General features: G+C 42.2%; 1 protein-coding gene and 1 long non-coding RNA gene across 5 annotated transcripts in view; both read left to right on the top strand.

Annotated features, from left to right (window-relative positions):
• The window catches only part of LOC138853235 (uncharacterized), a 98,170-nt gene extending 84,672 nt beyond the window's left edge, over positions 1–13,498 (top strand). For 3 of the 4 annotated variants that reach the window (XM_070088879.1, XM_070088878.1, XM_070088880.1), the window contains exons 3-8: positions 4,774–4,879; positions 7,499–7,629; positions 8,608–8,836; positions 9,327–9,539; positions 10,388–10,515; positions 11,902–13,498. In XM_070088879.1, coding sequence (XP_069944980.1) covers positions 4,794–4,879; positions 7,499–7,629; positions 8,608–8,836; positions 9,327–9,539; positions 10,388–10,515; positions 11,902–11,939 — 825 coding nt within the window. In that variant the 5' untranslated portion in view covers positions 4,774–4,793 and the 3' untranslated portion in view covers positions 11,940–13,498. Of the gene's footprint in view, positions 1–3,701; positions 3,833–4,773; positions 4,880–7,498; positions 7,630–8,607; positions 8,837–9,326; positions 9,540–10,387; positions 10,516–11,901 lie in introns of those variants that run through there. The other variant, XM_070088881.1, reaches the window with a different exon arrangement.
• A 570-nt stretch (positions 13,499–14,068) lies between these two features.
• Positions 14,069–23,406, top strand: LOC138853234 (uncharacterized). The gene is made up of 3 exons (XR_011392442.1): positions 14,069–14,454; positions 20,358–20,541; positions 23,139–23,406. It is a non-coding gene; the product is annotated as an uncharacterized lncRNA (long non-coding RNA).
• The last annotated feature ends 4,094 nt before the right edge of the window (positions 23,407–27,500 follow it).

Below are 27,500 nucleotides of genomic sequence, written 5' to 3'. Positions count from 1 at the left end.
AGGCTTTCGACACAGTTCCTCACAAGAGGTTACTGCAAAAGCTAGAGGACCAGGCACACATAACAGGAAAGGCACTGCAATGGATCAGAGAATATCTGACAGGGAGGAAACAACGAGTCATGGTACGCGACGAGGTGTCAGAGTGGGCGCCTGTGACAAGCGGGGTTCCACAGGGGTCAGTCCTAGGACCTGTGCTGTTCTTGGTATACGTGAACGACATAACGGAAGGGATAGACTCAGAAGTGTCCTTGTTTGCAGACGATGTGAAGTTAATGAGAAGAATCGTATCGGACGAGGATCAGGCAGGACTACAAAGAGATCTGGACAGGCTACAAGCCTGGTCCAGCAACTGGCTCCTTGAATTTAACCCTGCCAAATGCAAAGTCATGAAGATTGGGGAAGGGCAAAGAAGACCGCAGACACAATATAGTTTAGATGGCCAAAGACTGCAAACCTCACTCAAGGAAAAAGATCTGGGGGTGAGTATAACACCGAGCATATCTCCTTAGGCGCACATAAATCAGATAACTGCTGCAGCATACGGGCGCCTGGCAAACCTACGGATAGCGTTCCGATACCTCAGTAAGGATTCGTTTAAGACTCTGTATACCATTTACGTCAGGCCCATACTGGAGTATGCAGCACCAGTTTGGAATCCACACCTAGTCAAGCACGTCAAGAAATTAGAGAAAGTGCAAAGGTTTGCAACAAGACTAGTCCCAGAGCTACGGGGATTGTCCTACGAAGAAAGGTTGAGGGAAATCGGCCTGACGACACTGGAGGCCAGGAGGGTCAGGGGAGACATGATAACGACATATAAAATACTGCGCGGAATAGACAAGGTGGACAAAGACAGGATGTTCCAGAGATGGGACACAGACACAAGAGGTCACAATTGGAAGTTGAAGACTCAGATGAATCAAAGGGATGTTAGGAAGTATTTCTTCAGTCATAGAGTAGTCAAGTCGTGGAATAGTCTAGAAAGTGAAGTAGTGGAGGCGGGAACCATACATAGTTTTAAGGCGAGGTATGATAAAGCTCATGGAGCAGGGAGAGAGAGGATCTAGTAGCAATCAGTGAAGAGGCGGGGCCAGGAGCTATGACTCGACCCCTGCAACCACAAATAGGTGAGTACAAATAGGTGAGTACACACACACACACACACACACACACACACAGTGGAATAGCCTAGAAAATGACGTAGTGGAGGCAGGAACCATACACAGTTTTAAGACGAGGTTTGATAAAGCTCATGGAGCGGGGAGAGAGAGGGCCCAGTAGCAACCGGTGAAGAGGAGGGGCCAGGAGCTAAGACTCGACCCCTGCAACCACAAATAGGTGAGTACACATATACAAATTCACACACACACACACACACACACATAAACACACACACACACACACACACATAAACACACACACACACACACACATACACACACACACATACACACACACACATACACACACACATACACACACACACACACACACACACACACACACACACACACACACATACACACACACATACACACACATACACACACACATACACACACACATACACACATACACACACACACACACACACACACACACACACACACACACACACACACACACACACACACACACACACACGCTCGTATTCCCAAATACCAAAGGGTTCTTGATTTAAGAATTTGGCGCTACACTTCCCTTCCTTTTTTGTTGCTTTTGTTGTGTTTATTTTTGTTGTTGCACTGAGAAAAGGAAGGACGCCGGGAGACAGCCTGAAAAATGACAGCCGAAGCTTAAACAAAAGCAAAGCTGCACCACAGCCACAGCGGAGAGGAACAGGAAGAGACGAGTCAGTAAGTCTGAACGGGAAACTATTTGATTTCAGAAAAAGAACAAGAAATATGATATCGGGAGAAGAACAAATGAGACGATAAATGAATCAGTGGAAACAGAAGGGAAGGAAAAAATGTAATTGTAAGACTAACTGAAGAATGCGGTAGAGGAAACACACACACAGAGAGAGAGAGAGAGAGAGAGAGAGAGAGAGAGAGAGAGAGAGAGAGAGAGAGAGAGAGAGAGAGAGAGAGAGAGAGATTCAATGCAACAATACGGAAAGATAAAAAAAATCCAGATAAGAAAGGAAAGAGAGGCATATAAAGATAGGATGATAAAACAAAAAGCAGAGGGCAGTCCAATGAGTATAAAAAAAAATTGAGACAAAAAATCCAAGACAGGATGGATGAGACTTGTGAAGAAAGGCCAGGAAAATAACGCGACCTTCACAGAAATACTTAAAATAAATACGGATATCCGCCGTGTTATATTTTATCAGACTACAACGACAAGTCGCAATGTTGAGTCTTACTAAATCAACAACTCTAAACAGTGAATTCAAATTGGATGAGTTTCGTTCTTTAAAGGATGTCTGCCAATGTCTGATAACAGATTAGATAAACTGGCTGACTAAGAAATTCAGGAAGAGGATTGATTGCACAGAGCTTACAGCCTCTTGGGACATAGCTGACCCATCGAAGTAGACCCTAGTGCTTTTTTAGAGGCCATCAATGGTATTTAATGTTGGTTATCCAAGTAAGACCTTAAGACTAATATTTAACGATGAATGTGTTAGGGATCGAGTGCGCTCATCAAGGCAATCAACATTAGCTAGATCAGTCCTGGTCGTGGACCGGGCCGCAGGGGCGTTGATCCCCGGAATACCCTCCAGGTAGGCGGCTGCTAATGAGACAGACAAGAGTGCAGTGAAGGCTTTGGTTCGTACGTACAACGTTTCACCCTACATGGGGCTTTTTCCAAGTGTATCGCACATGTGAGAAACAGCGGCTTAAATACGAGTAGTCCACAGGAATGACGTCGCTTGTCCAAGTGTCGTCTGTTAAAATGTGGGCAAATCTGCTCAAGCACTGCAGGAGGTCTACTGGTCTGTGTTCAACTTGTTGTGTTTTAATATGTTATGGGAGGTGACAAAACAAGCATCCCATTGCTTTGTTTGTGTTAGTTAATTTACTAATTGCAGATTCCAGGCATGGTCTTCCAGGTTGTCTTGTTTTGTTAAAAAAAGTCAGTTTCGTCCCCACACCTTGAGGCGTCAATGTGTGTTACGGTGCTGTACTTAAATGTTATTAGTGTTATCTGTGGTATTAGTGCTGTGTTATTAGTGTTATCATTGTTATATGTGTTATCAGTCTTATGTGTGTTACTAGTGTTATATGCGTATTATTAGTGTTATATGTATTATTAGTGTTATCTGTGTTATCAGTGTTGTGTTATCAGTGTTATTAGTGTTATCTGTTCCGGTAGACGGTCTGATAGATTTCTGGCTGTCTAGCAGATGCAGTAACCCTGAGCGGTACTTTACCAAGCTCTACGCAGGGCGAAACGTTGCCCGATAGAAGTCCGTTCTCCTAATTGGATTGAAGGACGACGACGACAGACAACTACTGCAACTAGGGATGAGGGGTGAAAGAATCACGCAACTAGTGGCGTGTACAGGCTACCCTCTAGTCATTAATCATCATAAGAGAGTGTGTCGTAATTAATCTGGCTTGGCTAAAACGATTGTGTGTTTCGCTTCAACAGTGTACTGCGTGCTCTGTACATTTGGAAATGTATGGTTACACACACACACACACACACACACACACACACACACACACACACACACACACACACACACACACACACACTGTGTGTGTGTCGCCACTCATCCGGTGTAGGTCATGATTGGGTGTCGGTCCCTGATTGTTCAGTAGTAGCTCATCTCTCGCTGTCGACGGCCACTCATCACACTCGTCTGCCTGTCTGTAATCAGGTGCGTATATCTGTCACTTCAATCACCTGCCCATCACTCCAAACACTTGCTCTTCAACCAAAACTCTCTTTCAGTCGACCCCATGACTTTCCTATCAACCCAAACCCTTAACCATCAGCCTAAATCATTAACCACCAACCACCAAGTGCTCTGTAAATATCGCAACTGCTACCTCTTGCCCATCAACCTAAATCCTTACACATCAACCCAAATCCGCACCCATTAATCCAAACTGTTGCCAATCGACCCAAATCCTTCTCCATCACACTCTTCCTTAAGAATGTCTCTGGTGACCGAGTTACAGACGCTTGAGGAATCGCCTCTTGTGTATCAAGACATGTGTCTTGATGCACATGTAACTCACTCATAGGAGATGAACCTCGTGATGACGTTTGGGTCCATCTAGAACACTGTCAAGTCACGACTGAGCAAGAAAAGGTCAGAGAAGGTCCGAAAGACAGAAAGGGACGGTGAGGGGGGGGAATAGCAGTAGTATTCGTAGTTACAGCCACAGACTAATAAAACAGGTTGCAAACTTATTGCAGGGCCGGGAAGGATAGTTGATGATCAATTGATGTTCAGCAATTGCAGCGGTTGTCATTCCGAGAGGCTGCGGCAGGTGACAAACCCGCACTTAGCTACTCTGAGAAAACTTCCCCTCACTCCTTCAGTTACTGCCTTGCAACATTGCATAGCTCCTGATGATGCACTGAGAAGTGTGAAAGTACTTGAGCTGAAGATTTCCCCATCCCCCCTTATATATATATATATATATATATATATATATATATATATATATATATATATATATATATATATATATATATATATATATATATATAAAGTTATGCAGTATAATTATTATTGGCCGATTTTTGTCCTCTTGGCGATGTTTTAACCACTAATTGGTCTTTATTTGTCTGTTATTTTCATCTTGACAGGAGTTACCAGCATCATCACCATGCGTGACGTCACTACCACCACTACCACCATCCTCACCATCTTCATCACTACCCATCAGCTCCTGCAACCAGTACAGTCAGCTGAGTGAGTAATGTGGTTAGCATGTAATTAATGGTGAGTGAGTGATGGTGTGTATGAGTATGTCAGCGGGTGAATGTGAGTGAATGATATGCATGAGTGAGTGACAGGTGTTGTACAGTGTGGGTCATCATGAGTGAGTTTAAGAGGGAGTGTCTGAGTGACTGACTGACCACTAGTGTTTCTGAGTGACTGACGACCAGCGGTGTGGCTGACTGACTACTAGTGTTTCTGAGTGACTGACTGACTGATGACCTCTAATGCCTTTTCTCTATCATTTAGAATATCCAACATTTTCTTATTAATTCTACAGTTTCCTGATGTATGTCAGTACAGAAAATCTGATTTCAAATTTTCTTTCTTTCTAAGTTTGAACGTTAATGAAAAAATAGCTCAACATAAACTGCAACACAAGCCTAAGTGTTTGAAGTATTATGTCACAGAGCTGAGAATGTAAACAGGAAATGTTAAGGGTCACCAATGCGCCAGTTTCTGACTACTCTGCTATTTATTTTTATTTTTATTATTGAAGTGCGAGGGGGAATTTGATATTTTTATTTTACTTTTTATTGTAATACATTTAGTAATGTAAGTGTTTTATATTTGCAAAGGGATTCTGGTAGCTTATTTTACAGAGGTAAGATGGACCCAACGATTTTTGGGCCGTCACAGCCCTTAAGCTGCAGTGTTTACAGGGCCTTAAGTCCTCACCAACGAATTAATGAAGAAAAATGAAGTGAAATATTTCAGTCGCAAAACTACCTAGTTATTTGAAAGAAAAAGAATCTCAAGCAGAGCAAAATCAGAGTCAGGCTCTCTCGAGTTCAATTTTATCCTCCTGAGAAAACTTCCTTAGCGGTGTGAGGGGTAATGCGAGGTACAAAAGGCCTCATAACGTTGTGGAGAGGCTGGTGAACCCAGCAACAGTGACAGTGGTGAAAAAATGCTGGCAAGAAGGTGGCGTAAGTGCCACTTACCAGTAATAACATCACTCGCCGAATTGACCTCAATTTAAAATATATTTTGGCCTAATTTATTAATAGTGGCGTTGAAGAATGCAGGGAGTTTTTTTTCATTGCATGCTGATGAATCTGTGGACATTGTGAGTGACCCTCGGTTCGTGCACAGTGCAAAGAAGTAGACAGCATCCTGGAGGAATTTCTCATCTACAGTGCCCTGTCCACTACCACCACTGGAGAAGACATCCCCTACACTACCACCACTGGAGAAGACATTCCCTACACTACCACCACTGGAGAAGACATCCCCTACACTACCACCACTGGAGAAGACATCCCCTACACTACCACCACTGGAGAAGACATCTTTACTACCACCACTGGAGAAGACATCCTCTTCACTACCACCACTGGAGAAGACATCCCTTACACTACTACCACTGGAGAGGACATTCCTTACACTACTACCACTGGAGAGGACATTCCTTACACTACCACCACTGGAGAAGACATCCCCTACACTACCACCACTGGAGAAGACATCCCCTACACTACCACTGGAGAAGACATCCCTTACACTACTACCACTGGAGAGGACATTCCTTACACTACCACTGGAGAGGACATTCCTTACACTACCACCACTGGAGAAGACATCCCCTACACTACCACCACTGGAGAAGACATCCCTTACACTACCACTGGAGAGGACATTCCTTACACTACTACCACTGTAGAGGACATTCCTTACACTACTGCCACTGGAAAGGACATTCCTTACACTGCCACCACTGGAGAAGACATCCCCTACTCTACCACCACTGGAGAAGACATCCCTTACACTACCACTGGAGAGGGCATTCCTTAAACTACTACCACTGGAGAAGACATTCCTTACACTACTACCACTGGAGAAGACATCCCTTACACTACTACCACTGGAGAGGACATTCCTTACACTACTACCACTGGAGAGGACATTCCTTACACTACTACCACTGGAGAAGACATCCCCTACACTACCACCACTGGAGAGGACATTCCTTACACTACCACCACTGGAGAAGACATTCTCAGCATGATTAATTATTATCTTCAAAAACGACGACATTGAGTGGTCGAAATATTTTTGTTGTGTGGACTGACGGAGGAGTTCCGTCTGTGACGGAAAGTAACGTGGGATCTGTCACTCACTTTAAGGCAGAAAATCCCGACGTCCAATTAAAAAAGTTGTTGAAATTCATTCTGTTTAGTTATTAAAATTTATCAGGATGAAATCGAAACATGAAAGAGTTTCCCCCAACAAACAACTAATAATTTTGATTACGTAACAAAAAATTTAACGTAGTCTCATGTCCATTTTTTTTTAAAAGTTAGACTTAACATTTTGATTAATTAAAAAGATTTTAAAATTCATTCATTTATAGTTATTTAAACTGATTCAGTGAAGAGTGAAGCAAGTCTGATAAACAGAAAGAATAAATGAAGCTGGTAATTAATTCTACGTATTCTGGCTCTTTGCATCGTCAGGTCGGGAGAAATGTTGTGTTTAAGGTCGAGACCAAAAACTAGTTTGGACGCGACTCTGGATGTATTATTAGACTCTACTTCCTTGTTTCCCCTCCCGCCCCTCTCTACCCCTTGAACCCTCTCGCCTTCTCCCCAGGATGGTGGACATCTGGGGAATAGAGTTCTGCAGAACCTCACTCTGTGGCATCATGCCCCCGGCACGCTGGCAATATTGTTGCTCCAACTACCACCGCTGCTGCGCCTACGTTGAGTATGCTAGCAATCTGGGTGAGTATATCATCAGGAGGAATATACCAGTCCCTAGGATGAGTATATCAGTTTTCTGGTGAGTAAATCATTCCTCAGGCTGAATATATCGGTCCTCGGGTTTATATACGAGTCCTCAGGGTAAGTATAACAGTAAGTCACTGTGACATTTTCAGTCCCCAAGAATAATATATCAGCCATCCTATAGAAATTATATCACCCTCTGCAGAATTATATTACCCTCTGAGGAATTATATCACCCTCTGAGGAATTATATCACCCTCTTACAAGGACGCACGACTCATCAAGAAGGAAGACACTCATAGATGCAGCATCTTAGAATCATCAGTCATCAACATGTCCAACAGTTTCCACCACAACTGCTTGTTCAGCATGGTTGAGCCTCTTGCCAGACACTTCATCTGTATCCCACTTAGCAAGAAGTCATATAATAGAAGAACACTGCAGCAGGCCTACTGGCCCATCCCAGCCAGGTCCCTCTCGAACCCAACTTCTTCTCAGCCATATATTAGTCCGACCTGTCATTAGTTTACTCAAAAAGTCAGCTTCAACATTCCTCACCTGACCTTTCACGTCACTACACACAACCTCTCTCTCACCAAGTAGATCTGTTTGTAACTTGATAAAGCCCACTTGTATGGCCGAAACGTTGTCAATAAAGGATCGCATTATATTGTATTCGTGTCTCTTGTTTTTCTCCGTGAATAAATTGTCCCAAAAAGTAAGTATACCAGCCCAAGAATGAGTATACCAAACCTGGGATTTGTTACTCCTCAATGGGATATTTATCATCCTTAGTATAATCCAACGTCATTAAGGCTGAATGTCACTTGTTCACCATCAATTAAAAATGACTTAATCCCTAAAAAAACGAGAATGAAATAAATTCTCAGTGTATATATGATGAAACATATTATTATACTTGCAGAATTATTTTCTTCAGAATTATTAATTAAAGTAATTACCATTTTTTCCAAGGCCCATTCACGTTTGGAGAAGCAAAAATAAATTTGCCATACCCACTGCCAAGTCCACGGAAGCCTTCAGAGGCTCCGCGGAAGCCTTCAGAGGCTCCACGGAAGCCTTCAGAGGCTCCACGGAAGCCTTCAGAGGCTCCGCGGAAGCCTTCAGAAACTCCAAGAAAGTCTTCAACGACTCCACAGGAGGCTTCAGACATTTCAGCTTCAGAAAACCATCAGCCCTCTAGGTTTGTGAGAGAGAGAGAGAGAGAGAGAGAGAGAGAGAGAGAGAGAGAGAGAACCTGCATCTGTGGGTGCTTCTGTACACGTTAGGAAAACCTACATACACCAGTGAAACAAATGCGAGCATCTGTGTACGTTTTGTAAGAGTCTGAGCTCATTTATGAGTGTCAGTATACACACACGTACATCTATGGTCTCCAGTGAGAGTTTATATATACACATGTACACGGACATACTTCATTTTAATGTCTATGAACATCTCTGGTGTTTCATATACAAAATTTTAAGCATTAGACACACGTGTGGAAACGATGTGTTTACCATAAACACTTGTGAACACCCAAATTCATATGTAGATACATGAATTTAGGTGAGCCCTTCATTATCTTTGTAAAATGTTGAGCAATATGTAAACAGTTTAGCGCCATTGTAAACTATTTATCGCCTTTTAAACAAACAACTTTCCAGTTCATGTTTGGTTTTTGTCTTTTGTAGGTCTCTTCCTCTTCAAGAAGTCTCAAAACCACACGTGCAGGCGGACCAGCCCCAGACCAATCCCCAGACCAGACTCCAGACCAGAGCCCACGCCAAACCACAACCCAGACTCCAAACCAAGCCCCGAACCTGGTATCATCATCCCCCGAGTTATTCTCTGGTCAAGCCTGGGTCAGCGGGTCCCGGCCAGCCTCCAAGAAGCTACAACGATGTGTGAGTGAGATCGATGTCTTCAGCGTCGCCTGAGGGCCTTTTAACGCCCCCCTTCGCAGCCGTTTAACTTCCTGTGATTTTTTTAACCTTCTGTGGCCTTTGAGGCCCATCTAAAGTAGTTAAGCATTCTTTAAACAAAACTGACTTAGTTTCCACCTAACGTACCGTTTCCCGCAATTTACCCACCCGTTCCATGCCATTTACCTCCTCTGACACTCCCTTTACCTGTCACTTCCCTCACTTTCTGATGGATAAGACACTCGTGCATCACTTAGGCATCTCCCACCGTTCTTCTCTGTATTGGACTGAAGAAACCGCTGGTTGGGCGAAACGTTTCCATAGAAAAGATACCCAGGTGTGGCACAAATTTCCCATTTATATAATACTTCCTTTGCAAAGAGCGACCAAGGCTCCCTTAAGTCCAATCCTCGCCTTCCCTTTTTTTGGTTATCACGTTAATCTTCTTTATATTTTTCATTCTTCCCCCCCCCTTCATCTTTATTTCATATCCCCCCTCCTTTATTTCCCGATTTCTTCCTTTTTCTCCTTATTTATTTTCCCATCTATCTTCCTCTGTATCATTTCATCATCATCATCTCTTTTATCTCCCCTTTATTTCCACTAATATCTCACCCCTTTATCTTCCCCTTATCTCCCATTTACCATATTTTTTATATCTACTATTTTCTCCCCTTTATCTCCTATTTCTATCTTCCTTCATCTCTTTTTAATCTTATCTTTTGCATCTTTCCTTTTTATCTTCCCTTCATCTCTTTTTAATCTTATCTTTTGCGTCTTTCCTTTTTATCTTCCCTTCATCTCTCTATCTCACGTTTCTCACCCCGCAGATTGAGGAAGGAGGATGAGAAGCTGTGTCGAGCCAAGTTCTGCAGTCTGCTGAGTGCTGAGAAACACAGACGCTGCTGTGATGTTTACCGTCAGTGTTGCGCCTACGCGAACCTCTCCCGCTACAACGGTACGTTTAAATTAACCCGGTACAACACTACGTTTTAGCTCTCCCGGTACGAGGGTAGGTTAACATATTACCGGTACAATGATGGGTTAACATATTCCCGGTACAATGGTGGGTTAATATATTCCTGGTAAACGGTAGGTTAACAGATTCCTGGTAAAACGTAACTTGTGAGATACCCAGGATGAGCCCAGGAGTCTATCTGGAGAGTGTTTCGGAGGCCAAGATAAGATAAGATAAGATTTCGTTCGGATTTTTAACCCCGGAGGGTTAGCCACCCAGGATAACCCAAGAAAGTCAGTGCGTCATCGAGGACTGTCTAACTTATTTCCATTGGGGTCCTTAATCTTGTCCCCCAGGATGCGACCCACACCAGTCGACTAACACCCAGGTACCTATTTACTGCTAGGTGAACAGGACAACAGGTGTAAGGAAACGTGTCGAAATGTTTCCACCCGCCGGGAATCGAACCCGGGCCCTCCGTGTGTGAAGCGGGAGCTTTAGCCACCAGGCCACCTGGCCACCGTCAACGCCTCCGAGGCCCGGTCCATGACCAGGCCTAGCGGTGGATGAGGGCCTGATCAAGCAGGCTGTTACTGCTGGCCACGCGCAAACCAGCGTCAGTACCTGACCAGGCCGGCTGGTCAGGTACTGACTTCAGGTATCAGTCCAGCTCCCTCTCCCTTCAAGTTAAGACATAAAAAGCACTGACAGCTTTACCTTATTATCTCCTGTATACTCAGTTCTCCCTTAGGATAAATATTGATCTCCCTGAGTCGTATCCCTTTGATAAAAGATCATAAAATAATTGTCAGTGTACTCTTATGTTTTTTACAGCGCACATCAGTTGTTGAGAGTTGAACCTGTGACTGGGTAACTACTCGCAGTTGTTTAAGTGGTATTGTGACCAAGTGTCTGAGGTTATCGGTGATGTTAAACCTTAACCAGAAGGAATGTGTACACTTTGTGTTTGAGAGGGGGATGGACACCCCTTGTTCACCCTAGTTATATCACGAGATTAATTAATTCCCCGTACAATGGTAGCCTGTTTCTTTCCATTTATAACAATAACAAAAACAACAACAAATGCAACTACAGCCAGTGCAAAAACTAAAAAAAATATAACTGCAACAAAAATTATCATTGGAAATTGTTCGCTTCAAGAAGGACACGCGGATGCCGTGAAGGTCTCTTGATTCAAGGAAATAGAGCTACCTTCCAATTCCTTTGTTTTGGGAAGAACCTGCCTAACACGAACCAATAGGCCTAGGTCTCACAACTGGTCTTACACACACACACACACACACACACACACACACACACCTGGTCTGATACCTGGGTTGACACATTCAATTTGACACTTGGTCTGACACCTTGTCTCCTCGGCAGATCCGTTCTACTTCGACAAGAACATGGGAGGGTATTAGCCGTCCTGGCGGACTCCGCTCATGAGACTCTTACGTTGTTACCAGTTAACCTCCCATCCAACCATCAGTTAGCCATCATCCACAGCAGCCAACCAGCCTCTCAACCTCTCAGCCAACCAGCCTCTCAGCAAATAAGCCTCTAAGCGTAAAAAAAAAGCTTCTCAGCCAACCAATCACCTGAGTTACCAAAATCAGCCACGATCCACCATCTCTGTTATCCGTCCTTACAACCAATAGAAGAAGTCGCCATTGTGTCAGAAGGTGGCCCTGCTGTGTCAGGTGGTGTCCCTGCTGTGCCACAAGGTGGCACTGCTGTACACTACCTGAAGTGTAAAAATAACTGTTATTATTCTCTCAATCCCGCTGTCTTGCCTTAAAATTGCAGAAATTAGAGCATTTAATTTTATGCCTTACATGATACATTCAAGTGAGCACAGGATTCACCTTTGTTTATTTTACACTAAAACTTAATTTCCAAACTTCAACTAATGTGACATTGTGGCAGCGTCTCTCTTTCCAGGAGCACATGAAGAGCGAAACATTGCCACACTGCCACATTCGTTGCACACATTTCCCTCTGCCTAACATACTGTCGGTAATTCTACCTTTTATTACTAATTTATCTTATTGAAATTGATGTATCGGAGCTTAATCCCATCCACTGTATACATACAAGCTGTCCAGTGCCACTATGTCCTACAGAATCCCAATATTTTTTTTAGATCTCAGAATCACCGTACAGTGCTGTATGATCATTATGGGTTTTAGCGCTTAGTTTTGATCATTATAATAATCAGAATGATGAATATCATGCGTATGTTCAGTGTTCTATCCATGCTGGATAAAATGCGAAACACGTGAGTATCTTTATTGCCAAGAAGATAGTTCTGTTCGCCAGGTTTCAAAGTGTAGGTTCAGGGTTCTCAGTCTTCGTATGACGGATTCCTTTCACGGGGGAGGTGCCTTGATGCTGGTGAGGGTCCGTTCTCTTCTTTCTGGGATCAAAGCCTATTTACCTTGCATTCCCTAAGCGCTGTTATGACTCTCCCCCCTTCCCTGCGAGTTTAGCGCTTCTCTCTAAATATAATACTGATAAAAATAATTCTAATGGTAATTGTGGTTACTACTACTATAGTGGTACTATTTCTAATATTATTACGACTGCCATCTCTAGTATTACCACTATCATTACTATTACCTCTACTACTACTATTACTACCACCACTACTACCACAACAGCTACTTACTGCTACAACTATTACCATTACTACCACAATAGCTACTTACTATTGCCTCTGCTACTATTACAGCTATCATGACTACCACTAATACTACTATTATTGCTATTATCGCTACTATTTCTGTACCACCACCAGTAATACTATTACAGATACTACAACTATTACAATTACCACCACAATTCTAATTTTCCTACCATTGTTAAGAGTAAGCAAATATATTATTTTTAGTGAGAAAATTCCTATAAGGTTGTGCTTCAGAATGTGTTGTCAAGACATGTCTTAAATACAGTACAAAATATATATGTATATTTGAGCTTAGCAATTGTTTCATTGACTCTTCTGTAGGCTTTTTACATATATTCTCTGTGTATATCTCTCGTGTAAATCTCCCATGTATATCTACAGGTTGTCCGCAGAGTCGCTTACCACAGGAAAATTATTTGTAGACAGGGATATCTGTCTGTATCTCATTCTCTGTCTCATTGTAGGTACCATGTTCTCTCTCTCACTCTCTCTCTTAGCAGTTATTGTTTTCTTTCATTAAAGAAATTCATAATTTACAGACTAAGTAGATCTATGGCCTCTGTCTACCACTCGACGTTCATATATTAAGTATGAAAACATAATCGACAACATATGGATTTAGATAAAGTAATTCATCGGATTGATTTTCACGTATCATCAGGTGTTCTTTTTTCCTTAAAGAGAAAGTATCAACAACACTAAGGCGATAACTAAATTTGACTGTCGCGGCTGTCACGATTTAATGTGTGGTCTTGGTATTCAACTCTCGTCGTGTACATGGTCGTGGTATTCAACACCATGCCTGCGGGAACATGCTAAAGTACAGGATATATACACACAGAGGTATATTTCTCTTAGCTTATATATACCGAGAGTTTTAGGGATTAAAGTATTCTTATTTGGTGCTGAGAAGGTTACGAGAAGACCCTAGTGTAGTCAATAGTGCTTTAACCACCATTAAACAACCAATATGTTTACGGCAAGTAGTGTGAGTGTAAGCGACCAGGTAGGCGGCCATGTTGACCCAGTCAGCTGGACCAGTGTCAACACGGAGCCTCACGGGTCAGGTACATTCATCAACAACATGAAACGTCAGTGAGCAAGCACGAGTGAGGACACAACACAGCTCGTGAAGGAATCAGGAGAAGCAGACTCTCAACTACACGTATCCTAAGGAAGCAGAAACATTACCGTCTTGCTACAGTGCTGGCACGAGACGGCAGCTTCAACTTAATCATCGACATTTTCCGGTTTGTTTTCAAAATACTTTTAATTTGGTTAAGGACTTTCATTAGGGTTATGTGGTTATATATATATTTTTTATTGAGAGTTTCGAGGCCTGGTCACAGACCCGGCCGCGGGGGCGTTGGCCCCTGAAATCCGTGTCCAGGTATACTCCAGGTAAATGTTTGGTGCTAAGCTTCTACTTCATGTTCCCCTCAAGGAAGGTTCCTTGATGTTGGTGAGGGGCTCTTGATTTAGGGAATTGGATCTGTGCTCCAGTTCCCCGAATTAAGCCTGAATGCTTTCCACATCCCCCCCCCAGGCGCTGTATAATCCTCCGGGTTTAGCGCTTCCCCCTTGATTATAATAATAATTCTACTTCATGTTACTCCAATCCAGAGGATTGGAGCTATCCTCCTATTCCTTGGATTGAATCTGATTACCTCCAGTTCCCCTGGAGCTGTATGACCCCTTACGGGTTAAAGGCTTCCCCATGAATTTTATAATAATTTATTAGACAACTTTTGTTTAAAGAAATTATCATCTTGTATGTATTCTATCGCATATTAGCATTCTACTCTTTCTTATTACTTATGTAATGTAATAAGCATTCTCCTAACACCGTATATTCTGAGATGTATCTCTCTGTATATACCGAGAACAGCAGTGTACATGTCTGTGAAGGGAGTGTATATTTCAGTATACGTACACTGAGAGTTGCTTCTGCATGATACCATCAGTTTACCGAGAGGTTTCTCCTGATAACTGCAGGAATCGTTGTGTGTGATTATTTGTGTTGTATTAGTGTTGTCACCGTGGGTTGCTTACTGGAATTGTTGTCTGTGTTTCTCTTGCTCCTGCTGAGTTTTGATATGCTCTTATGGTGTTCCTATTTATATAATGCCCAGGTTTTTAATTGTTTTTAAGAGCTGGGTTACTGCCTGAACTATCTTCTGTTTAATGTGTAGGAAAAAGGTACAACCTCCCAGAATGTTTTCAGTAAAGAAGGGGATTTTATGCTGGCAAGTTCGTGTTTGAAGATGGTACTCACACTGATGTCTAAAATAGTGTAATAAAAAATGTATAGTTTCCAGAACATTATGAGTGCAGTTCTCGTGTATATCCGTTCTGGATCCGTAGCTGCTAGCCAATTGTGTGCCAGCCAACTTTGATCGATCATTGCAGCGTCTGTTACTCTAATTTTGTGTTGTATATTTCCACACTTCCAAGTTTTTTATATAGTTCCATAGTGTGCTGATGAGCACGTATTGCATGTGAGATTGAAAGTTGTGTAGTGGGTTTTGCATTGCAAAGCTCAACTAATTTGCTGTTTATTGTTCCGCAGTGTGCGGGTACCCACTGAACAGATATATCATATCCTTCGGAATGTTGTTCGTGCAGGAATGTCAAGCATGGATATACAAGTTCCTTGCAAGTTTTGGAATAATACTCTGTAGAGCACTTTTGGAGTTGGTGCAAAATGTATAATTTCCAGCTGGTAGCGTATTAATGTAAAGAACTAATAAATCCCATACAAGTTTGCTAACAAGTTCTATAGGTAATTTCGATCCCATTTTGAGACAAAAGAGAAGACTCCCCACAGTGCTGTGTAACGGAGGCTGTAAATTTTTTGAGTATTCGTGATCCATCTGTCTAGGTGTCTGGTATACTGAGTGGTAAATAATTCAGATTATGGATATACAAGTAGAAACTTCTATTGGTAATATTATTGGTAATATTATTGCCAAGGTGTATTAGTGTTAGAGATAATTACTGTAGTTCAACGGGGAAAGTGGCAGAATTGCTGGTTGATTTTTGCAGTTTTGGAAAGTTGCTTAGATGCGAGGTGAGGTTATAGGTTACGAGTGGTTGATGTGGTGGGTTCGTTGAAAATGGTGACGACGGGGCTTACTTTGGAGCTGTATAAATGTGTTTGATAGGCCGAAATGCAAAGGGAAAGTTGGTTTACATACACTGTCCTTGTGGCTTGGAGTTATGAGTACTAATTCTCTTTAGAGGCCTACAAATGATTCGCATGTCATTTTTTTTTAAGCAGTTAAATTTACAGTAGGCTAAGAGCTGCTGTCCTACCACACTAATCGACTAACACCCAGGTACCTACATACTAATATGTGAACAGGAGTACCAAGTGTAGGAAAACATTCCCATGATTTCCGGAGATCGAACCACTTACCCTCGTGTGAGCTGGGCGCCCTGCCAGCTGTTTTGTATTGTGTCCCATATTTTGGAGGTTTGATGCGTATTTTTGGCAGCAGTAGTCGGTTTAGCTGCGGATGTAAGTAGTGTAGAATTGGAGCATAATTATTCGGTGCTCTCCTCAGGGTGTGCCAGTTAGGGCTCTGATGATGGTAACCTAGACTGGATGGCGTGTTGGATGTGTGGTGGGTTTTTTCTAGGCGAGAGTAGCGAATTAAGGTATATTCCTAGTTTTTGTCTACACTGATTTGCAGCCCCATTCGTGTATCCATTTAAAATTTAGATGGTTTAGTGTGCATTGTCATTGTTGTGGACACTAAAGTGTTGTCACAGTAATATAATATTTTATCATCAGCATATACGGTGATATGTACCGGATACATTTGATAGGCTAACAAGAAATGTTGTGAAACGAGTTTAGAATCGATCTTTCTGGTACACGTTAAAAACTGCCTTATAAAAAACTTAAGAGGTTCTGCTGGTGAGATAAGATCAACCGAATGAATATTCAGTTTCTTGAAATTAAGCCATCCAGTGGCTTTATCAATACAAATTCTAGGACATAACTTGACAGTAGGACTATATACAGAAGATGAGGTAATCAGTCCCTCAACCTAGGAGTAGGTGCGAAGAGCACCGTAGTCGTGAAGATTCTGAAGCAGAAGTAAGGAGCCTGGCGCTTATATAGTGACGTCAGGTGTAGCAGACGAGGGCATAGTCACTGGTAGGCGGGATTTCCCAGTGGAAGTAGGTCCTTCCCAGAGATGGGTTAGTTGTAGTAGTAAGCGCCAGGCTCCTTCTGCTTCAGAATCTCCACGACTACGGTGCTCTTCGCACCTACTCCTAGGTTGAGGGACTGATTACCTCATCTTCTGTATATAGTCCTACTGTCTTCAAGTTATGTCCTAGAATTTGTATTGATAAAGCCACTGGATGGCGAAACGTCTACAATAAAGATACCCAGATGATGCACATGTGTCTTAATTTCATCTTGTCTGTATTATATACCATTCTTGCACATTCAGTTTCTTGTTCCCTGATGCGAGAGTATTTTTTGAGGAGACTGATGAATCTTTAGATTTGTGATCCTTTATGGGGTTCGAGAGATTTCAAACCTGAACTAGGCTTGTCTGATGCTTCTCGATCAATCTGGATGTTGCTGCTGGCCCACATATCCATTACAGCCTGGTCAGTTCGGCACATGCCTAGTTTCCTCTTGAAAACCTCTTCACTGGTTTCAGCAGTGTTTAATATTTTCTGAGGATTGTTGAATAGTTTGGGCCTACTGATGTTGATATAATGTTCTCTTGTAGCAACCACGGTGCCCTTGCTTTTCACTGGTGACATTCTTTTTTAAGATACGAGTGAATTGTATGCTCTAAGCATATTTCGTCTGAGGTAGAATAATGAGGTCTGAAGTTTGCTTGAAATGAAGGTAAACTTTTGACTCGAAGTCATAGGCAAGATAGTAGTGAAATAAGTGGTTATGATGCATGTTGTGATGATCTTTACCTGGTTTAAGAAAGAGAAGGTTAGTTATTAGATTTCTATTGTATTGGGGGATGGGATTTTCCTTGTCCAACTGTGGTTGAAGTTGAGGACTGAGTGCAAGGATGATGCAATGTGTTTGAAAATTCATACGAGTATTAAATGTTATCTGTTGTGCGAGTGCATCCCGAGGGGAGTTGTGCGAGTGCATCCCGAGGGGAGTTGTGCGAGTGCATCCCGAGGGGAGTTGTGCGAGTGCATCCCGAGGACAGTTGTGAGTGCAGAGTGCTCATACCCGGCATGGACTGTATATTAATGGGTTTTCTTGGTTGTGTATGAAAAGAGGTCGACAGTATTAGTCTGAGATGGCCCACCCTGGACAACTGCTTGTTCCTGGGGTTTGGTAGAATTCCTCCATTGATTGTAAATGGGAAGAGTGGTAGTGTTGGGTGCCCTGCTATGCCGTTAAGTGTTACCCATGCTTTTGTAGTCAAAGTGGTGGGTGTGAGATTTAAAATAAAAGTGCCTCCAAGATTCACATTTGATTCATGAAATCATAATAACACGGACGAGTAAGGCTGAACTCCATAGCAAATGGTTAACGCACTGGCCTGTGAATTTTAGGACTCGCTTGCCATGGGTTCAAACCCCAGCCTGTTCCATATTTTTTTTGTTCACGCCTGATTTCGGTATTACTTTAGTTATTGCTGTCGCCTGTCTATGGCGTATCCAATTTAGTAACTTTTTTTTTTTTTTTTTTTTTTTTTTTTGGGGGGGGGGGGTTGTGTGTGTACTCGCATATTTGTATTCACCTATTTGTGGTTGCAGGAGTCGATTCGTAGCTCTTTGTGTGTGTGTGTGTGTGTGTGTGTGTGTGTGTGTGTGTGTGTGTGTGTGCACGCGCTGTTCCACCAGTTTTTTTATTAGTTTCTTTTTAATATTTTTCATTTTTGCGTGACTTGAAGCAGCAGCGTAATGTAGATTATCATTAATTTCAGATAGTCTGAGCTCTAGGTCTGTGTTGTTCGTACGTGTATCATGGATATCAACAGTTCCTGCCCGCTGGGCGGTCTTGAAGCTTTGTGGTACAAATTGGAAGTGAAAATGGGTTAGTGGCTCGAAATTGGTGAATATTATGATTGGTTTATCAACACTGCCAATGTGAAGTCAAGTATGTCATTTAAGTTCATGTTTAGACTGAGCTGAGCCTAAATATGTATCGAGTAACATTTCGTAATGAGTTTTAAGTTAAAATATGAAGGAAAGTGAGAGGAGAATATATGGTGTAGTAGTGGTAATACACTGGTGGAATATACCGTCCACCAGGAACTTTATTCACTCAGAGGAAATATATGGGCATGAAGTGAATATTATGGTCGTGAAGTGAATGTTATTGTATGTAAGTAGCCAACCGATTAGGTGAAGTTAGGTGATCGTAGTGTGAAGTAAACTTGACACTTAGCCAACCTAACCTCACTTATACATGTATACTTGGCTGACTTCTTTTACCTCAGGACCTCTCCTACCACTCTACGTATTCATGTCTTGTTATTCTCTGTATGAATTGATAAAACTTCTGGTGGACGAAACGGCTTTATAAAAATTGCCGCACTCGCATATTGTCTTAGTTAAATACATGGTGAAATAGATAAGTGCTGCTTTCTGAGCACCTTTGACCCGTGTCGGATAGTTTGCATTAACATCACCTATAGTAATTAATGGGGTCTGTAGCTGGTCTAGATCATAATAGTTCAGCTGTACTCATTGTTCATCCTAGACTTTCATTTCCTATACAAGACATGCTTGTGCCTCTGAGGGGAATTAGACAGGCCAGTGTTTCAAGTTTTCCATCTGTGCTCTGTTTTAGCTTTACGAGTTTACATAAATGATTGTCAGGAGGAGGATGCCGCCTCCCGTTCGATGAAGGCGATCCTGCTGCTGCACATTAAAAGTTTTTAAAAATCGAATTATTTAGGTATTAACTAGTGTTCATGTATAAAGGTTAGATCTGGTTTTGATGGATGGAGATGATTTTTCAGTTCCGATAATGACGTTTTACACTTTTTTTGCGTTCCAGGTTATTAGGGTTAAATAGGCCATGTTAAATTTTTGTTCATTGAGTGTAATGACTGTGTATGTGTGTTGCTGACGTGATATAGATGATTGAATCATGTCTGTGTACTCGCCTATTCACCTAGTTGTACTCACCTAGTTGTGGTTGCAGGGGTCGATTCATAGCTCCTGGTCCCGCCACTTCAGTCGCCGCTACTGGATCACTCTGCACCATGAGCTTTATCATACCTCTGCTTGAATGGATCCTGCCTTCACTACATCGCTTCCCAAACTATTCCACTTCTTGGGTGTTGTGATTTGTGCGTTTGGAAGGTTTTTGCCAACATGACGACGAGGTATGTGGCAGGTTGTGGTAGAAGATAGTTTTGACTGCTCAACCATGAGAGTCGTTTGTGTTGGAATGAGTGGGAATTGCTCCAGTATCCATATGTTCACATATAGCTACAAAAAGAGTTTACATATGTACATACACAGCACTTCTCACATACGTACATACACAGCACTTCTCACGTACGTACATACACAGCACTTCTCACATACGTACATACACAGCACTTCTCACATACGTACATACACAGCACTTCTCACATACGTACATACACAGCACTTCTCACATACGTACATACACAGCACTTCTCACATACGTACATACACAGCACTTCTCACATACGTACATACACAGCACTTCTCACATACGTACATACACAGCACTTCTCACATATGTACATACACAGCACTTCTCACTTACGTACATACACAGCACTTCTCACATACGTACATACACAGCACTTCTCACATACGTACATATCCAAACACACACACAAATACAGTACGCGTGCACTCATACATACACGTACGAAAAAGTGTATTATATCAGTGGTATACAATACCGACAAGTTGACGAATAAGACGCATGTGATATCTGGTTATCTTTATTTGTAGACATTTTGCCAACCCGTGGTTTTATCTATACAATAACAGTGACATAAGCGGAAGACCATTAAAAAGGAGATAATCAGTTCCTTAGCAGAATTGTATAGAGAAAGCAGCAGAAAATGAAGCAATCAATCCTCTAGTCTAGGAGCAAGTGTTGAGCACCGTAGTCTTGACGAATTCATCAGGATTCATCAAGCTGCGGTGCTAAACACCTAGGCTGAGAAGCTGATTGCCTTATCTTCTGTTTTCTGTATATAATTCTACGACGCTGAGAACTGGTTACCACCTTCTACAGTCCCAGTATAGCATTGAAAAAGCCACCGGATGGCGAGGCGTCTACAAATAAAGATATCGAAATGTTCGATATGTACATACACCCTCATACGTATGCCCAACCAGTGGTTAAGAAAGAGGAAATATGGAAGGCGGAGGACTGGCGTTCCTAATCAGAAATCCGTGGAGTTTTGTAGAGGCGAGATAGATAAACAGACAAGAGACGCACAATTTCATAGGGGTCTTGGTTAATACTGGGGGGACCCAAAGTAGTAATTGCCACCTAACAGTAGGAGACTGTGTTAGGAATCTGAAGACAAAGCAATAGCTGACATAGCTGAAGCAGGTAGGAATGCACACAGAACCAAGGGAAAGTTACTTATGGGTGATTTCAACCAAAGAAATAGATTGGGAGAACTGAGACCCACGTGGGGGTGCTATATGATAGATACAACAGTAGTGAGAGATGTGTTAACAAGGCTGGACTTGGGAGTAAGCATAGTGCCTATCATCAGCCTAATAACCTCTCCAGCCAATGATACCCTGACAGATCTGACAGTGGCCATCAGGAATCTCTACAGTCTTTCCGGGTGCTTTGTACAACAAATGTCAAGCCTATCTTAGCTCACCAGTATGGACCACACCTGAGGGAGCATGTTAAGAAACTGGAGAATCTACAGAAGTATGTAACGAGACGAATTCCAGAGCTAAGGGGTACTAGCTATGAGGAAAGGCTAAAGACTTGAATCTAAGGACCCTAGTGAACAGAAGGAGCAAGGGAGATATAACAGCACTCATAATGCTCAAGGGGAATTAATAGGGCACACAGGGACAGGCAGTTTGAGAGGCGGGAAATAGGTACTCAAGGGCACAGCTGGAAGCTAAAGACACGGATGAGCCACAAGGACGTCACGAAGTATTTCTTCGGTCTCAGTGGTCGGGAAGTGGAATAACCTCGAAGAAGAAGCGGAGGCAGATTCTATATATAGTTTTAAAAAAATATATGCGGCAGGACCCGTAAGGCTATGAGTGAATTTGGCAAACGGCAAGTTGAGAGACAGGGCCAGGAGCTAAGACAAGATCCTACAACCACATTTAGATGAGTACATGTGCATAAGAACACGCTCACAGGTAGACATAACATATATACATATTTTTTATAAATATACACACACACACGGGCCAGCAGCTGTGAATCTACCCCTGCAACCACATATAGGCAAGTACACATAAAGTCGAATGACCTAAACATCGAAGTGATACAGGCAGGATCCATACATAGTTCTAAGAATACGTATGATAGGGATCATGCAGCCAGAAGAAACCCAGTAACGACCAGCGGAGAAGCAGCGACAAGAGCCGAGACTCGATCCTCGTAATAACGTACAAGTGAAAACATACACGCATACGTACGTATGCAACAACCTGGACTTGCCTAACATGGGCCAGTAGGCCTGCTTCGGTGCTCCTTAATTAGTTCTAACAGTGTATATACGTGCATGCACACACAAATGTATTAGTGTTCATATTTTTACATTCTACTGACTTAGAATTTTATCACCATTTTCCACTATTCCTTTTGCATATGAAATGGCGGGAAGTGGGCTGAAAGAATACGGGAATACGTTTCTCGGTTCGCACAGCGATCGAAATTCATATTATAATTAGCAGTATTATGTTTATTTTATTTTTTAATTATCATTATTTGTATATATTGTTCCAGGGAGAGTGGAGGCTGGGTGTGGCGAGTGTGGACCCGTGGCCTAGGTAGGAGGCTGCTCAAGTGTGTAATAAGGCTCTCCCACGCACACCCTTCTGTCCGATAATGAACAAAGGAGCAGAAATAGTGAGGAATCTGTAGCGTGCTCTCCCCCACGGGTCCAGGTCAGGTCAGTAGCTATTCTCATTACTGCCTCACTGACGACAAAGCCGCTGCGCTTTTGTTTCCCCACCACTACTACATTTCTTTCACGAACACTCCTAAACTTCTTTGTCTAACACCTACGTCTTTACGGAACATTCACCCGAGCTAGTCTTAAACTGAGCTTTTTTTTTTTTTTGTGTGTGTGTGTGTGTGTGTGTATATATGGGGTGATACTATGCTGGAAATTGGAAAAATAATGCTGGAAGCGAGGAGACATACCAAATGACAGTCGACGATCGATTACGTCACAACATGGCGTCTTGCGCACGTGATGTAACGATTGTTTGGGTAATGAGACAAGGGAGAGGAGGGAAGCGTAGGAAGAGGAAGAGGAGAAAGGAAGAGAGGAGGGAAAACGGATGGATAAGTGGTGTATCAGATGGCTTCTGTTATTCAGTCTGTTACTTGTGTTTTCTTCTTCCCCTCTCTTAATAACGTCCGAGGAATTGCTTCGTGTAAATTGTAAAAGGGAGAAAATGGTAAGCACTCCTCCCCATTACCTCAACCACCACCATCAACCATTATCTTATCTCAACTACCTTCACCATCCCTCAGCTACCACCACTATCCTTCATTCATTTCATAATCACCACCGTTCCTTAACCACATTTCCCTCTCATCACTACCACAACCATCCCTTAACTATCGCCATCACACGAATATCATCATCCCACAACCACCAGTCCCACAGCCACCATCACCCTCCCTCCCCCCCCCCTATTCCTTCTACCGCCATCCTCATCCCTACCACCACCCATCTAAGTCTGCCGCAGTGAAAAGCTCTTGTTTCTCAATACACAGTACTCGGCCTAATTCTTTTTCATATCCGATAGACATAAATCATATTGCCGGATCATCTTTTGAAGACGATACTAGAATTTGTGTGAGAGGATACAGTAAATCTTCAAGTTAATATAAACCAAGTCTTCCAGTGGAACAGAAAACAATATGATGTTCACTGGGAACAAATTTAAATTGGAACGGATTATGAAACAAACTCGTATCACCTTATAGAGTGAAAGAAGAATGTGAAGGACTTAGAGGTGATAGAAGCTCTCACACTCGACTCGCAAGTATTACCACACAAAAAAATGATAGACTGGATAACGAGAACCTTCAAAACAAGAGATGCTAAGCCAGTCATGGCACTCTAAGATATCTCTAGACCTGAATACTACTTTATATTAACAGTTCCTTATAAACTGGCATTTTAAATACAAACACCTTAATTATTCAAAATGCTTAACTCCCAAGATCTGTACTCCTTGGCATGTAGGCAAGAAAGCTACATCATAATTTACACGGAGGAATTTCATCCAAATAGGCACACCTAAAAATGCAATCCACAAGAATTAGAGGCTCTGCAGATGGTACAAAAGGAGGAGTACAGCGAGTACACAGAGATAACTCGATAAGTGTAATACTTTTAAACGTCCTTCTTCATACATCAGAGGAATTGCCAACAGATCTTTGGTTGTCTTGAAAAGGAAACCTGATAAGTTTCTTAAGTCAGTTTCTGATTTTTTTTTAATTCAGGGAAGCGCTAAATCCTTTGGGGTCAGTGACAATCGAGTTCAGTCCAAGGAAAGAGAGGATAAAACCAAATTCCTCAAGGACACCTCCCATGATAGGTAGTTTCTGAGCAGCCTGTCTGTGATGCCTATGTTGGATTGTGCCGCTAGCTCCAATAGTCTTGTAGATCAGAGCTATCAATCAGGTCTGGTCTGGGACCGGTCTGTGGGAGCCATGACAATGTAAACTACATGTATGTATCTGTCAACCGTAATCCCCCTCGTTACTACCGTCGTCATCCTGCAACCATCACCTTCCTACCACAAACACCATCTGTCAGCCATCACCATGACTGAACTGAAATTACCAACACTATCCTAAAACTGACATCAGTCAGTCAGCACTGTATTAAAAATCAAAGTTCAAAGCCTCTTGCAGTACTGGTCTTTTACTGAAAGGAGTCATGTACAGATGACGATAAAAAAAAAAAAGTGAAACCATGAAGAGTAAGAATCAGTGTCGCTGATTCTGTTGATGGCAAGAGAGTTAAAGGAAGTTTTTTTAATAAATTCTAATTATATATCCGACATAACACAAATTCGCTTTCGAAAGGGAAATAGCCAGCGCGCCACCCCATCCCCTACACACACACACACACACACACACACACACACACACACACACACACACACACACACACACACACACACACACACACACACACACACACACAAAATTAACACCTGGACCTGACTCATAGAATGTATTGTTTATAAAGAAATATAAAGTACTAGACCATGCCTTCTCAACACATATTTACTATGTCACAGAAGAAGAGACAAAATAAAAACAAGTTCGGAGTAAAAGATAAACTCAAACCACTCAACAGAAAGTAAGTCGAATGTGAGAGACCTGGGAGTAATAATGTCAAAACATCTCACGTTCAAGGAGCACAATAATGTTATCGCAACTACAAGAAAATTCATAGGTTGGATAACTGGAACCCCTCAAAACAGATGCCAAGCCAGTGATGACACTCTTCAGGTCACTCGTTCTCTCTTTGGAGTATTGCTGTGTATTAACGGCCTCCTCCAAGGCAAGCTAAATTGATAAGCTGAAAAATGTACAGAGAATCTTCACAGCTCGTTTAAATTCATGTACCTAAATTATTGGGAACACTTTAAATACCTAGAACTGTACTTCTTAAAACGAAAGCGAGAAAGATAAATCATAATCTACACCTGGAAGATATTGGAGGGATTGGTCCCAACATGCACACCGAATTTACTGCTTATGAACACATCAGGCTTGGCAGACGGTGTAGGATACCTCCAATGAAAGCAGGTGAGCGGTGAGTATACTGAGACATCTTAGTGTTAAGGAACCACGACTTTTCAACACCCGTCATGCATAAAGAGGATTACCAATGAAGTCCTGACTTCAGATTCCTCAAAACAGTTTTTCATTAGTAAGGTTGTGGTGCATATATTGAACTACAGATGGGGGATACTAACAGCTTGATAGACCGGTCCAGCAACCAGGAAGCCAGGCCTGCGACTGGGCAGCAGGGCGGGTGACCCCCGGATGCGGCTCCAGGTACATCGGTACAATCCAAATCCCACCACTACCCACCCACCCAAATCCCTCCCAACAGCACCGTCAACCCCTCTCCCCTCACCCCGTCCTACCACCTGTGGCCTGGGGCTAAGTGTGTGCAAATGAACAGTTTCGAGCTAGCTCCATCGCATCCCCTCCTTCTCTTCCCCTCCCATCAACTCTCCTCTCCTCCCCATCCCCTTCCCCTTTCCTCGGGCTTTGATGTGCTGCTCCAATTTAGGGCTGTCATGGCAAGCCCAGCCCGGGAGGGCAATGACACTGGGGGCAAGATGGTGTTATAGGTAGCTATTGTAGCTACGGTAGAGGGGCGAGAGGTGAACAAGCGAAGATAAATTCACAACACCAAAACATTATATTCCTGGGAAAGAGCTAAACCGCAGCGGTTATACAGTGCCTACCTGGGGAATGAGAGGTATTGCCGCCTAATCTCGGAAATAAATACTAGTTCACATTCCTAGAATCAAGATCGCTTTACTAATATCAAGGTACCCTTTGAATATTATTTATTAGTTTTAGTATTACATGGAGTCGTAGTGCTTTTGTATTTATCTTCCATTCCACGCGAGCTGTGACCCCTTCCATTGTGTTACACTTTGCCATGGGTATAACTCTCAGGATTGTATATAAATATATATATATATATATTATGAGAGAGAGAGATATGTCGTGCCGAATATGTAAAACTGGTCAAGTAGCAAGAACTCATTTAAAATTAAGTCCTTTCTAAAATTTTCTCTTATACGTTTAAAGATATAATTTTTTTTCAATGTTTTTTCAATGTTTTTAATGTTCATGTAAAAATTTATAATTTTGCACCAAAAGGAACTTAGAAAACTTACCTAACCTTATTACAACAACCGCAATTTATTTTAGCCTAACCCAACTAAATAATAGGTAATAATAGGTAATAATTAAATACTAAAACACAGTGAAATATATTTTTTTTTGTTAGGTTCAGAATGATTTTGGCGAAATTATTGCATAAACAAATTTTCACTTGTCCTATATGGCAAGATAAGCGTTGCTTTTTCA

This window comes from Cherax quadricarinatus, chromosome 26, assembly GCF_038502225.1.
Source record: "Cherax quadricarinatus isolate ZL_2023a chromosome 26, ASM3850222v1, whole genome shotgun sequence".
Classification (NCBI taxonomy): domain Eukaryota; kingdom Metazoa; phylum Arthropoda; class Malacostraca; order Decapoda; family Parastacidae; genus Cherax; species Cherax quadricarinatus.
This window is presented reverse-complemented; position numbering and strand designations above follow the sequence as displayed.